The sequence below is a fragment of the Pezoporus wallicus genome, unplaced genomic scaffold (genome assembly GCF_028554395.1).
Source record: "Pezoporus wallicus isolate ANWC-B61680 ecotype Strahan unplaced genomic scaffold, APGP_CSIRO_Pwel_v1 contig_8673, whole genome shotgun sequence".
Taxonomy (NCBI): domain Eukaryota; kingdom Metazoa; phylum Chordata; class Aves; order Psittaciformes; family Psittacidae; genus Pezoporus; species Pezoporus wallicus.
Window position 1 is genome coordinate 997,451 of NW_026637196.1, and position 14,848 is coordinate 1,012,298.

General features: G+C 40.4%; 1 protein-coding gene across 1 annotated transcript in view; it reads left to right on the forward strand.

Annotated features, from left to right (window-relative positions):
* The window catches only part of LOC130596365 (cytosolic phospholipase A2 epsilon-like), a 39,178-nt gene that overhangs the window by 20,176 nt on the left and 4,154 nt on the right, over positions 1 to 14,848 (forward strand). The window contains exons 5-20 of the mRNA XM_057403883.1: positions 585 to 721; positions 1,521 to 1,649; positions 2,325 to 2,365; positions 2,883 to 2,925; positions 3,343 to 3,406; positions 4,316 to 4,485; positions 4,610 to 4,702; positions 5,448 to 5,485; positions 6,663 to 6,798; positions 8,265 to 8,401; positions 8,724 to 8,949; positions 10,149 to 10,263; positions 10,680 to 10,817; positions 12,582 to 12,689; positions 13,400 to 13,588; positions 14,522 to 14,688. Of these exons, the coding sequence (XP_057259866.1) occupies positions 585 to 721; positions 1,521 to 1,649; positions 2,325 to 2,365; positions 2,883 to 2,925; positions 3,343 to 3,406; positions 4,316 to 4,485; positions 4,610 to 4,702; positions 5,448 to 5,485; positions 6,663 to 6,798; positions 8,265 to 8,401; positions 8,724 to 8,949; positions 10,149 to 10,263; positions 10,680 to 10,817; positions 12,582 to 12,689; positions 13,400 to 13,588; positions 14,522 to 14,688 (1,931 nt within the window). The remainder of the gene's footprint in view (positions 1 to 584; positions 722 to 1,520; positions 1,650 to 2,324; positions 2,366 to 2,882; positions 2,926 to 3,342; positions 3,407 to 4,315; positions 4,486 to 4,609; positions 4,703 to 5,447; positions 5,486 to 6,662; positions 6,799 to 8,264; positions 8,402 to 8,723; positions 8,950 to 10,148; positions 10,264 to 10,679; positions 10,818 to 12,581; positions 12,690 to 13,399; positions 13,589 to 14,521; positions 14,689 to 14,848) is intronic.

The following is a 14,848-nucleotide window of genomic DNA, read 5'->3' on the forward strand; positions in this document are numbered from 1 at the left end:
CTTCTGCAGAAGCAATTGTACTGCTACTAGGCTTCTCCCTTCCTGCCCCACCTAAGGAGACAATGCTCTAGGTAGCTGAAATAATTAATTTTCCCTTGTGAAGGATTAATAACCAGGTATGCCAGGCATCTATTATCTAAATCAGACTTAAGCTCAGTTCTTTAAATATTTCTCACAAATCTAAATTGCCACAGATACAATTTACACCCAGTCCTCAGGGTCTGAGGTTCACTCTCTCCCTGCACTGGTCACAGTTTCTCCTCCTCCCAAACTTACAGAGAGTTGAAATGGTGTTGAGAAAGAGCAATTTAAGACTCCTGGCTAAACATGCTGTTCTATCCACTGGCTAAGACTCTAATTAAAAAAAAAAGTGTAGTATTTTGCATAGTTACTTGAATACACTCCTTATTAAAAATAGCATTGTGATAAACAATACATTAATTTTATCCAGCTCTGTGATTTCCATCTTCCTGGTTTGGCCAATGCAGATCAGAAAAAACTGGCCATCTGTCATCCATTTTCAGGCTACAGAGCATTTCAATGCCTTCATTTCTTGTGTTTTCCACTGCCTATGTTTCCTGTAGTAAGCCAGCCTGATTGCTACGTGAGCCTCTGGTTGCCAACTGCTTCAGATGAAAAATTCCACACCAAACCCATCAAAGACTGCAGAAATCCTGTGTGGAATGAAACTTTCTACTTCCGGATACAGAGACAGGTCAAGGTACACAAACATAAAACTCTTTTCTTTATATCATCTCTATGCAGCTTCTTTCAGTTTAGCCCAAAACAGGATGTCATGTCTTTTAATGCCTTTCTGGGTTCTCTTAAAATTCCCCTAGCAAGATGGAGGAAAAAAATTAAAGGATTCTGGCTTTTTCTGGAATCCACTTCTCTCCTAACAGAGTTATTATTTATATATCAGTAATGTGACTGACCTCCTTGGAGAAGGCCGACGGGGCCAATGACAGAGCGACAACACAGAGAAACTATGAAATGAAAATATAAAGAAGTATTACAAGAGAAAAACACCTATTTCCCTGAAAAGGACATGAAATAACGGTATATTAATGCCAGGAAGCTGCTACATTCCAGTATGATTAAGGTCTTGACTCAGTTTGCTACTGATAATTACTCTACACTCAAATGCCTATGAACTGAAAGCAGAAAGCCCAAGGACATAGAAAAGTGGTTATTGACATGAAGTGACCTTTATTGCCCCTGTTGATAAGGGGTGATATAGGACTTCCAGCTATCCATATCCCTTCCTCAAAGACTGTATTTTTTGTGAGAGCTACTTTAAAGTGTAAGGACAAGTCTCAGTCTGGACTTCATTGATGGGTCTGGAAGCTGTTTCTTATAAGGCAGACTAAACCCATTTTCATACTCTTTCTTGTGATATTTGGTCATCATTACTTTCTATTTCCTCTCTGTAAAGCAGGCACTGAACCTTGAGGAGCTACAGAATGTCATACTCTTGAGTACATGTTAACGAATTGGACATTTCTAATTTCTTTCCCCAGAATATTCTGGAAATTACTGTTTCTGATGATGACGCTGTTCATGATGATGATGAGGCAATTGTGCTTTTTGATGTAGCTAAAATCCCTCTTGGGGGAAGAGAGTTTATGACATTCCCACTAAATCCACAGGTGAGAGCTCAGTCATACATGTAGTTAATCTTGATATCTATTTTCTTCTTTCTTGTTAAAGAGGTGTGCTGCCTCTTCTGTCTTTTACCCCTGGGACCAGCTTGGTAGTAAAAATATAACAAAATTTATTACAATATTGGAAATCGCACACCAGTGACAGAATAGATGGCCTTCTCAAATTCCTGCCATTTTCCTCTGGCACAGATCCCTGCCCTAGGACAGATGCAATTTTAGGGAAGCTTTGTGCTTTTAATACCGTGGCAGAAAATGACAGAATTTATCTAATCCTCACAAAGATTATTCAAAGAAAAGCAATACAAGGACAGGAAAATGGCCTGTTTCCACACTGTTTTAAACATAAGTCTTAGCATATAAGTTTAGCACATAGAAGCTGGCAGGGAAGAAAGTGTGAAAAATAAAGGCTCACTCTGGAGATTTGTAAGCATCAGACGCCCTTAGTTCTGCTGGTACTGAAACTCAAATCTATTTTTTTTTTTCTGTGGGGAAGAAAAAGCTGCCTCTGTCTTCTGATGCTGACAATAGCAAGCATGAAACAGAATATTGTTACTTACTACAGCATAAAGGAAATTGTGCTTGCAAAAAATGAAGATCACTTTGCAAACCTCTGCACACACTAATTGAGACTGTTTCTTATTTTTTTTCCTTCATTTTCAGAGGAGGGAGGAGCTGGAAGTTGAGTTTGCATTGGAGAGCATGTGAGTAAAACCCCATTATTATGAGAGCAGCAGCTTGGAGTGGTGCGTCAGTGCAGGGAAACTTTCTGTACATCCAGCATCATCTTAATAGCCAGATTCACCCTTTTCCCAAACTTAATGTGTGCGTCAGCAAAACATTGTAAGAAAGGAAAATTCCCTGATGTGGAGAATGAGTTCAGAATTTCTAATTCTGTGACTTTTTCCTTAAAATTTATATATTGCTTACCTAGTTCAGATTTGTTTGTTTGAGGCTGGTAAATCCCACTGCAGTAAGAATACGAATAGCATCCCTGTGCTGTTAAGGCTGTTACAAGCACTTTCCCAGTACCTTATTGCATTGAATCATTTATTCTGGGTAGTTATGTAGTATCTAGTGAAAAAGAAGCATACATCTACAAACAGTAGGAAGAAGCAAATAAATAAAAACAAAATTAGGAGAGAAAAATGTGTCCTGTTCAGAACATTTTCCAGAATAATATTGTTTATAAAATACATAATATTTGCTCTTGTTTTCTAGACGCGATCCTCCTGAAGCCATCATCACAAATGGGGCAATAGTGGTAAAATATTATTTGCTTTGTTCTCTTCTTCTCTTTCCCATATGATTTCTTACCTTCAGCTGATTATGATGCCAGTGAAGGGAGCATTGCAAGCCTTCATTTTTTAGTGATAGTTTTTCTTTTAGTAGCTTTATCTCTGTGGAGGCCAGCATGATCTTAAAGGATCCCTCAGACTGCTAATATTTTCCCTTGTTTTGTCTGCATCCATTGACAATTACAAAGGGTTTAGCGTAGCACTCTCTCCCCACATAATGATGAAATCAATTCTCCCTTTCACTGGGTCTGGCAGAAGTCTCCAGCACAGCTGGCCCCCACATTCAAGCAATGACCCTCTCTACAATGACCCTTTAGTGTCTGCCAGCACTGGTGGTGACATGGCTGGATGAATAATCTCTCTCCTGATCACGTCTATCCTAGTGTCGTGAAGTAGCCTGTTTGGAAGTTCACTTGGACTGCAGGATGAAAAATAAGCATATTTCAGGTAAATTTATAAATCCTTTAAATGAATATTAGTGATTTTACCCTATCTAACAATGCCTAGAAATTGTATCATCCAAATATTAAGGCTTTAATCGACCATATCTATGGCGATTTGTAAAAAATTTGCAATAAGGGAATGCCACCAGTTCTGCAGTTGTTGTAGGTTCAGGGTTCTTCAAAACAAACCTTGTTCAAGACTAGAAACACCATCATATGCTTATACATAAATCCAGGCTAAGATCCTGAAAACCTATGCTGTAGTACTGCCAAACCCTAAAGGAGCATGCTTCCTTATGCACGATAGTCCATGGTTTTAAAGTTCCTCAGGATCTCTGACAATTTGACTTCTGCATATGCACAGAAACCCCTCATTTTTTGCAGGGGCTAGCCGCTCAGCAGCTGGGTCCCGCCTGACCCTGGTCAAGATCCAGAATCTAGAAGTTCCTCTGCCCACATTCCCTCAAAGGCTGGATCTGGTAGGCAACCTCAGAGCATGCCTAACACACACTGGCAAGATTAGCTGATTTCTTCATACAACTAGGGTATCTGCTGCTGAGTCAGATCTTATTTTGAGGGACTAAGAACTTCTCTTGCTTATTATTTAGCCTGGGGTGAGGATGATTTGCAATGCAAAGTTCCTGATTTCATTCACTGTGTCACAATGCAACTGCAATAGACATGCAGCAGTCTAAAATTCAGTGCCATTCACATCACACTCTCCTCCGGTTTTTTGCTCAGCCCATTATAGGTACAATCATCTATTATGTTTGGGTCTTCGATCACTTTCCAAATACAAAGGAAGAGGAGAAGGGGTTTGTTCAAAGCTACCGTTTGTTTCTTTTTATTTCCCTTTCTCTCTTTTTTTGCCATTAGAAGTAACTTTTTGTATGTATTTTATCTCATTGTTCAGGGAATGAGCTAACGTTCACAGTGAGAGGATCCTTTGAAGAAACCCAGAGAGTTTCAGCAAGCTGTGACTCCTGCTCTCCTCTCCCAGATCCAGCTTTCTTCCACTATGCCAAGTACAAGCAACCCTCTCTGGAAGTTGCACTCACAAAGAAGAGGAGCCTTTCCACCTTTGTACGTGACTGCAGAACATGGTAGAAAACACAGACAGTCTTATGATCCGATCTTTACATTTGTATAGGCAGAAAGAGGAGGAGATTTCTGTCTTAACCAAAAAGCATTCTGTGCTCCTTTCCAGTGTGCTTGCATGTCATGCGGATCAACAAGGAGAAGCATCCCACTCACTCTCCCTCTGAAGTCAGTCCCCTCCGAGCAGGAAGTAGTTGGCGAGGTAAGTGTGCTGGCCATGGGGAATCCTTTGCAAGCTTTTGAAATTGTTACTTGTTCCCAAGAAGCAGAAACCAAAGGCCACCTCTCTTTACAGAGAGATGGTGTTTTCTAACCTACCTCAAATCTGGGGTGATGCATAACGAATTTGGAGGAAAATAAAATGGGAAATTCAGGAGAGAAGTAGGAAGAAAAGAAATATCTAAGCTGTTGCTCATGCTCTTTCTACTGTCCACATCCTTAGCCAGGCTGGAAGTCACTGTATGCTTGGGGGGACAGGGGTGAGGCTGCAGCCCAGCGTATTGCCACAGGACGTAAAGCTGTGCCACTCTTTTGGGGTGCTCAGTCTCTTTGGCTTCCCCTTGTATCACACATTGTGTACGAGACTTTAGTTTCAAGAGCCATGTCTAATGCTGGGCCATTCCAAGGAGGTGAGGTGTAGCATTGCAGCTATCTATTTTTGTACTGAGTAGTCTCCGTGCAAGGTAGATACACCACAGTGGCACAGCAAAGAGAAGACGCAGTCTATAGGTGCAAATACCAAAGTCTTAATTTATTAAATCAATGCACGTATCTGGGGACTAATGAAACATTATAGGAGAGTCTCTCTCTCAGTTTCAGTTGACTGGAGTTCAGAGCTTTGTAGAGGTAATGATGACCCAAAACAGCTATGCCTCATTCTGAGTGGGGGAAAAGAACTATTTTTAACAAAATATCAGTATTCCTAATTTTATCTTTCTGATTTTCAGCACAGAAAATTTGATTTGCATTTCAAGGTGAAAAAATGGTGAGATATTCATCTTCCTCTGTGTTTTTCCCCTTGGTTCTTTGAATTCAGATAATTGTCAGTCGAGTTCTTACTGCCTGAATCGTGCGTGCTGGCTCATCCTTGTTTCAGACAAAAATAAAATGATCTCAGTACAGAGATTTTCAGCATCTGTGAGTTTACACCGGACTATACAGTGAGTTAAGGAAAAGTTTCATAAAGAACACACCAATTTTATTTTGGTATTTTTTTCTGCAGTCAAAATTATGTGCTAAGGGCCACTGTAGACATTCTTTGGTACCTCTAAAACCAACTGTCAAATGCGGACTTTCAATAAAAGCAGCATTTCAAAAGTATTTGAAAGAAACCTTTCTGTTTCCTGAGGTCAGAGAAAAAAAGAAAACAACCAAAAAACTAAACCAAAAAAAAAAACAGAAAGACCAAAGACAGAGGCCTGGCCACTCTAAGATATATAAAAAAATGACGTAATAAAAATACCTGCATTTATTTTTTAATGTCTACTCAAATGTAAATACAAATTAATCAAGTGGTTGCTTATTTCTAAACCAAGGAAGCACATTTTGTACTTTGCCATATGGTTCAGGTCTTAATAAAATCTAGAATAGGAATAAGTTGCATGATGTAGCAGGTGCATCTTCTATCATGCCATGTATTTTCAGTAAATACAGTATGAGATATACATACAGTTTACAGCTGTCATTGAAAAACTTCTTTACCACCTAAGAAGGATTTTCACAGCAACTTCTAAACTGCAACAACTTTATAGTGCTTATAAATATCCATAAGCTCCTATACATATCCACACACGAAAAACATCCAACACAGAATTCCACAACTTCAGTTCATGATTCACAGGTATCAATGGAAGTTTGCACTACCTTTAAAAGCCACCTTTAAAACACTGCCCTCTGCAGGCTTTTGCCTTTATGTCTGAAATGGAACAATTCTGTTAATTCAGTTTCAGGCATCTTCAGAAGGACTAAATAAAAGAAACCTTCTCAGTCCAAAGGAAGAGTACTGCTCCTCTCCAGGAACAAACTGAAACATTTCACCTCTTCCTGATTTGCTTTATATACACCTGATGGTGAAGTTATGTCTATTTGTGAAGTAGAAGCAATTAAAAAGCTGAATTAGACTGTAAGTGTGATGATCAGAGATCCCTGATCCTCTCTTCCAGCCAGGAAGACTTAGACGTACGCCTGGGGTTTGGCTTGTGTGCCCAGGAACAGGATTTCATTCGTAAGAGGAAGAAAGTGGTTGCAGCAGCTCTGAAGGATGTTCTTCAGCTGAAGGAGGATTTGCAGGATGATGAGGTATCTAAGACATAACTATTCTTTCTCTACATCTGAGTGTCAAAATGCAGCATTGGTGGTCGATTCCTATTTTCCTGGAAATGGTGTGAAGTTTCATGAGCAAGCTACAGCTGACTATTCTAGGGAAGAAAAAAGTACTAATAGGAAAGATTAACAAACACTTGTAGCCCTGTTGCTACAGGAAATGGCTTTGTATTAAGTAGCACTCCACACAATAATGCAGAGAAGGGCTAGGTGCTCTCAGGACCAAAGCTTGTTTTAGTCCTTGCAATCATGTCATCCAGATCTAAACCGTTGATTCAGCCCTTCTTTGTCTCACAGTTCAAACTGGACTTTATTTTCTTCTGCCTTTTGTGCCAGCATTTAAGCTCCCGTTGTGCAAACACAGCAAGCTGCCAATCTGACTTCATCATCTGCTGCAGCTAGAGCATGTACTTGTTTGGCAAATGGGAACAATACCCAAGGGTCCAAGGCAGGGGAAAAAACAGACTTCTCTTTTTTAATTATACTCCCATGACTGTAGTGTGAAGCCTAAATTTGGATGCAGAGATAAGAATTTTTCCTCCTTTTGCCCTGAACTGAGTTTATCAGTTTTTCTGCATAGCTGGACCTTCCCTTTAAATGCCAGCACTAAACCATGGGCCATTTCCTTACCCTCAGAAGAGGTACCCTATTTCCCTGCAGAACAACCTCCATAGAGTCTCCTGATGACTTGCATAACAGGTGAATTCACCACAAAGCATGGTAGCTGTCTTTACTGTTAATGGAGCAAATTCATGTGTACAGATTAATCCTTCTAAGGATTAATCCTTAATTAATCCTAGGAGACTCTGGATTACTGTCGTCACAGAAAGAAATAATTGCAGAGCTCACTTGCATGTCTAGTATTGTATGTCCATACATGGTAGGTGGAATGAGTACGGTTTTGCTTTCCCTGCAGCATCTGTGAAAACAGATGGTGTCACCAGCCTTTGTTCTCAAGAGATCTGAACCGGTCTGTGCTCTTAGATCTATCAGTCATGATACATCTAGCATGGCCTGTGAAAAAGCTATACAATAATAGAAATTAGCTTTATCAAACTTCAGTAACAGAGAGGTTCTTACTACTCACATGGAAATGTTGAGACAGCAGCCTGTGTTTGCTGGTTTTTGCATCTGACAAACATCTGGATCAGATGGCAGGAGATACTACTCCCTCTATTTATTTTTTTTTTGCTGGTCTGTGTTACTGGTTTTTCAATAGAGCCCTGAAAATGTCATGTTTGAGATGATGGAGGAAATATGAAGTATTTCTTACTCCTTCTATGCTGCAGAATGAATTAATTTTTTTCTTCTCCTTGCTGACTGGTGAGATATACTGGTGGGTATATTACTTTATCAGTGCTGCAGCTTCCTCCTTCCTTATCAGAGGTCTCTCTCCCTTCTCAGACCACGTCACTAAATGCATGCGTTTTGGGATTGAACAGGTACCTGTGGTGGCAATCATGACAACGGGTGGTGGAACCAGAGCTCTGACGGCCATGTATGCTCACCTTCTCAGTGTGCAGGAACTGAACATCTTGGACTGTGTCTCATACATCACTGGTTTATCCGGCACAACATGGTAAGACCAAGACAAGCAAAGTCTTCACAGGAATTTTCTGTGTGTGACAAGCAGTGATCTGAATAGATGCATCATCCTTACAATCAAGGAAGGTCTTTCTTTTTCGGCTGCGGCTTTTTGTTGTTTCCTTCAGAGGGTATATGCCTGCACATAAAATTAACTTAGTCCTGTTTAAATAATGCGGATGGTGCCACACACACATGCTTTTTCATGTAAATCAAGGTATGATAGGCAAACCTCCGTAACTTCCCAAAGCTCTGCTTCAGAACTCACGTTTTTCCTTGTGGCTTTTCTGTTTGTTTTGTTTTGATTTGATTTATAGGACCATGTCAAACTTGTATGAAGACCCTGACTGGTCCCAAAAGGATCTTAAGGAAACATTGAATGATGTCCGAAAGCATGTGCTCAAAAATAAGTTCCTTGCTTGTTTTGCCCCCGATCGTCTGAAATACTATTTGAAAGAGTTGTGCCAGAGAGGAAAGGAAGGACATCGGATATGTTTCACAGATCTGTGGGGACTCATCATTGAAACCATGTTACATGAAAAGGTACAATAGCAGCACCTTTCTCTTCAGATTTGAATATTCAGTGACTATAGCAGTGAGGACAGAGATTGGAAGGGGCATGTGGAGGTTGTCTTGTCCAACAGCCCTGCTCAAGCAGGGCTAGGGCCAGCTGCCCCAAACCATGGGCTTCTGAATATCTTTGCAGGTGAAGACTTCACAACTTCCCTGCACAACATACGCAGTGCTTGACCACTCTTACAGAAAACGAGTTCTTTTGCTTGTTTGCTTGTTTTTCAGATAGACACCTAAAGCATGTGCCTTGACAGTATAATTCTTTGGTTGTTGGCTGTATTATGCAGAGCTTAACATCACACCTCACACAGAAAAGGTGGGAATAAAGAGAAATAACAGGAAATTTGTAGTATAAACAACTTCAAAATTAATTCACTTGTAAATATTTCAGTGAAAACCCTGTTCTTCTTAAAAAGCAGTGTGACAAAGCAGAAAAAAAATAAAAAATCACAAGCCCAAAACCAGTATATCTGAGCTGTTAATGGGTTACCTCACCCTGTAAAAGCTTCCACCAAAAGGCAACGTTGTGGCTCTATTTGAGTGTGTGTGAATATTTCCTCCCTAATAGGTAATTTATACTTAAGAGAAAACACTTCCCATGTAATCTGATCAACCCTACATGCATACAAATTTCTACTGCCTTAGCACAGCACGGTGGTAGAGACTCCCTGTCCTGCCTCTTCCACATTACCCCAGTATGCAAGATGCTCTGCAGCAGAAGCAGTAAGGGTCAAAGCTCACAGAACATTGACTCTGTCTGAGCCTTGGCTTTGTTACAGGTCTGAGGAAAATACCATTTTCTGGGCAGTTGGCGAGGGAGTTACTCTTTCTGAATGAAATATTTCCCAAGAAGAGTGCTTTTCAGATATTTCCAGATATTTTTATGAAATAAATAATGTCAATAGCAGCATTTTCTTCCTACCATAGAAATACTAGAATTTATGGGGCTTTTTAGCATACGAACTCATCTTAGGACTATTTGTGTGCTGAAGTGCTGGGGCAGGGGAGGGTTGGAGATAGGGATGACAGCACCTCCCTGAACTAAACCAGTGGGGAACATCCTAGTTGGAGTCTGGTACGCCCTGTGTTATCAGAGCCCAGGCTTAAGTGAAGTGGGAGGCTCTTTGTGTCATCTAACTGTCCTCAGCTACTGTCCTTCTTCGAAACAGGAGGACTCCCATAAGCTCACAGATCAGCAGCAGGCACTAAATCAGGGTCAGAACCCTCTGCCCATCTACCTCTCTCTCAATGTGAAGGATAAAATCAGCGACCAGGATTTTAGAGGTAATAATACTCCAGAACTGCACTTAACATTAATCCAAACAGGGTTCAATTTACGATTAGATAGAGAAATTAATTCAATGCACACGTACTCTAAAGGGTTAATCCAGTATAGAAATTAAATAGTTAAAATTTTTGAAGGCCTTAGTGTATTCAGTTGTATTCAGGATCAAAAGCAGGATGATGCAGGACATTATTATAAAATTACCTGATACGCATTTTTGTAGAAAGTTTCAGAAATCTAAGTTTTGTAAAGAAATTTACATGTAAGAGGACAATTTACTGTTTAATGTACAGTGAATAAACGTCTACTTGCAAAGTGCTAGGTGAAAAACAGTCTCCCTTAACGTGGCCAACATCGTTTTATTCAACTAGTTTGTGCTTCTCCTGCTGTAATCAATCTGTGCTTTTTCTTACAGAATGGGTGGAATTCACCCCTTATGAGGTAGGATTCCCAAAATATGGCACCTTCATTCGTGCTGAAGATTTTGGGAGTGAATTCTTCATGGGTCGCCTGATGAAGAAAATGCCAGAATCCAGGATCTGCTTTTTGGAAGGTAATTTGTTGCTCCGGGGAAATGTAAAGTAATGTAATATAATATAACCTGCTCCTGCACAAAGCCCTCTTCTGAAATGAAGCAGTTAGTACACTTTTTTATATGCCAGGAGCAGTACATGGTAAAATACTGGAACTGGTAACAGGTCACTATCTGCAGGAATTTTTATTTTCTCTGCAATTTTATTCAGCTGAACAGATTTATTTGATTCTGTATGTTGTTATGCCTACTGGCATGAGGCTTTCTCAACACAAATATGTCTTTTTCGGTAACCAAAGTTGTGTAACACTGTTCCTAAGTTAAATCACAGTCTTTTCTTCCATCTAAGTCTCTAAAATACAGCCTTTTATCTACAACGTACCTGCCAAACCTAACCCTGATTAATTCTTATGGATAACACTTCCATTTCAGAGTGCAAATAGGTCATAATATTTACCTTTTTTCTCTCTTGCGCAAGAACAGTAAGAGCAGTAAGGAAACCTTTTTTCCCTTTGCAAAAACAATCTCTTGCCTCTTTGTTCTTCCTACATCCACCAGTTGCAGAGAAGAAGTTTCAGGGAGGGTGGGTTGAGAAGTTAAGACTTTGCATGTGTGGAGATTTCACTACAGCTAGTGGTGAAGTGTAAGGAAGCAAATCAGAATCTCTCTGTCCCTGGGTTTATATATATTTATATATTAAAACTGGGACCCGGGTCATCCCTTCTGTGGTCAGAAATGCAAGCAGGTCACCAGCCCCCTTCTTACACTTCCCACCTTGGCATTTTCTTCCTCCCTTTTCTAGAGCAATGCTGGGACATTTCTGCCCCTGTTCCCTGCCAATGACCGACAGGCCCCTTATTCAGGCAGTGTTGTTGCACCAGTGACACAGTTACTTGAAAGGCTTTCAGTAAATTCCTTTGCACCCCAACCTCCAGAGTGGGGACTGACTACAAAGGTCTTGCATCTCTTTCCTGCATGGCCAGACCTGTCCCTCTGACTGCAGGCTGGCATTGCTGGGTCAGACCATAGCCAGGCTGCTCAGGTGCAGTCTCTTCTATCTGCCACTCTGTTCTCCCGAGGAGCTCCAGGTTTAGTTCTGCAGCTTGGAGGATTCAGGAAGGCACTGTGGCACAGTTGGCACCATACCAGGTAGTGGTGCTCTATCAGCCTGAAAGACTGATACAGTCAGGACTGCCACCAACTTTGCTACACCTGTTGGCAAAGGAACTTGAAAATATAACCCAGGTATGTCCTAAACCCTAAAAAACAGAAGACAAATCAAAGACTCCCACATTTCCACTTTCTGTTTTCAAAACTATCAAGTCAGCTTCCTCATTCTAAGGGATACTAGTGTTATCAGTCTTGAATGTTTTGCGGTTGACAGTCCTGCGTGATAACTGCGTATCTGTAACAAGATGATGCTAGAAATAAATAAAAGCTTTAGACTTACAAATGCTGTGAAACTGCAGAATAACAATTGTTGGGGACAAGTAGAAAACATTAAGATGAACATGACAAAATATTATTTGCCACATAACAAAAAGGATGTGTTAGCAGATACACTGGAGACACTACCAGCCCTCTTAATATATGTCAATAAATAAGATTCTTACTATACATTATGGATTCACATACGAATTTATGAAGACAGTCCCTTTAGTTTTGCACTAAGATAACGTAATGAAGTTTGTTAGGGAATGTAGAAGGTACTGGAGGTCATTGTGAACAAAAAGACTTCCAGGTCTTTACCGGTTTTCTTTCTGTTAAATATATCCTCTGCCACAGGGATCTGGAGCAGTGTATTTTCCTTGAACCTTATGGATGCTTGGTATATATCTGTTCATTCAGAAGACTTCTGGCACAAATGGACCCGAGACAAAATTATTGACATAGGTGCGTTATTCTTATGCCATTATATTATTGTCTCTTTTCTTTTTTTTTTCTAATTTCATCCCTTCCATCCCCCTCTGTGTTGTTTTTCTCTCACTGATCTTTTTCAAAGCCATTTTGGATTTCCTTCTTCAGAGATTTCTGTAATTGACATGGAAACCAGGAGGAAATTCATTCCATGTATTTCAGTATGGCAATCATTTCAGTTGTGTGAGAAAATAATCCATGAGATCTGCCACAAGAGATAAAGAGAACAGCCCTCATAAGAGCCTGTTTTCAGAGCACAAATGCAAAACTGGAGAAAAACTTCCTGGTAGAGTAGGAGAGGCTGGAAGTTTTCTGTAGCGATTCAGTTTCCAGTTCTCTTGGAAGTTTGAGTATGGCATAAGGAGTCACAGAAACAAGGGCAAACACCATCCTTGTGTCCCAGTGCAGGATATTGCAGTGGATAAAATCAAAGATGAGCAAAGAAGTTTATAGTAGGTGAAACAGACTCTCACAGTACAAACAAGGTCTTTACCACTGTGGAGTGAGGAGAAGAAGAAATGGATTTTCGGAGCTTAGCTGAAACAATGTGAGACTTCTGGAGATCCTGGAAACAAAGAAGTACAAGTGTTGGCAAACATGTTAGTACAAATGATGGCTGCACAGATGACATGAACATGTCACGTGTATGAAACCACATACAAGAACTGTTATTCTTTCTCCTACAGATGACGAAACCCTATTCCCTAGAAGACCAAACGAGCTGGATACCCGAGTGGTTTGTCCCACTGACAGCTTTTCAGACGTTTTCAGAGATGTTGTCATGTTGCGTCCAGCAGCTTCAGAAATCCCAAACTTCCTGAAGGGCCTCCAGATGAACAACAACTACCTAGAGAGCGAGTTTTCCAAATGGAAAGGTATGGTAATAGAACCCTGCTTTTAGTTCTATTTTAAACTGTCCTTGTGAATAAGAAACAATGCTTAAGAGGTAATCAAGCCAACCACCTTTTTGTTGTGCTTCCATCTGATAGTATTTGAAACTGTCACTGAAAGTTAAATTAGGTGGTAGGAGAGGCTTCAAAAATAAGTTCTTAAACATTTCATGAAGTCCAGTGGCTGACAGATGGGAAAGATCTTAATTAGTCATACAGTGTATGTCTGCTGATGTGCCGGCCAGCCAGCCTGCATGCTTGCGGCACTGATGCCATCATATGGTGTCTCTTGCCCGTCCAGTATTCAAGAGATGTGGGAAAGAGCCCTGTTTCATGTTATCTTTCTACTTGTAAGATACAAGTAAAGATACAATAGTATTCCTTATTACCCAGTTTGGGAGTTTGTGTTCAGTCTGGTACCAGATCTTCCAATTAGCTTAGTAACTGTGTGCCTGTTGCATAGCGTGCAAGGCACCAAACATCTTTAGTCCTTAGTGTGTTGAGATAGTGAAGTGCCTTTTTACTTTTCTTTTTCCATATTAAAATCAAAACCACAACCAACGAACAAAAAAACCCCCAAAAGCACCCCAACCCAACAAAAAAAAACAACACCACAGAAAAAAAGACCTGATCAGTGTCACACACAAAAACAGGGATGGAATTAACTCTATTCTCCTGGGTCATTAATTAATCCCCCTTAATTAGAAGAAAGGCAAAGAAATTGAAGAGTAAATAGTGAAAAGAGGAAGATAGATGAGGAACTGAGAAATGACTGAACTGCAGCTATCAGCTATATAGGTAGGTCTAAGCCCTGAGAAAAGCTGAATTCTCTTTCTGTTACCGACTTTCCTCAGCACCTCTCTTGCATTGAGCACCTCATCTAAATAAATAAATAAATTAGAAATGCTTCTTTTCTAGACTGTGAGCTCGACTCTCAGCCCAACCACCTGACAGCAGCAACAGACTACCTCATCCTGATTGATACTGCATTTGCCTTTGCTACCAGTTACCCACCCCTCATGAGACCAGAAAGGAAAGTGGATGTCATTCTGCATTTCAACTACAGTTCAGGTTCCCAGACAGGGGTGAGCATTGTACATTCTTCTTGAACTGATTTCTCTGCTTCGTCACTGAGTTCCCAGAATGGCTGATCCTCTACTCACAGAAACTTTTTCCCCAGTATCTGAGAAGTGCAAATAAGTGAACAGTTTACCAGGGTCACACATCTTTATGGAACAGTACAAA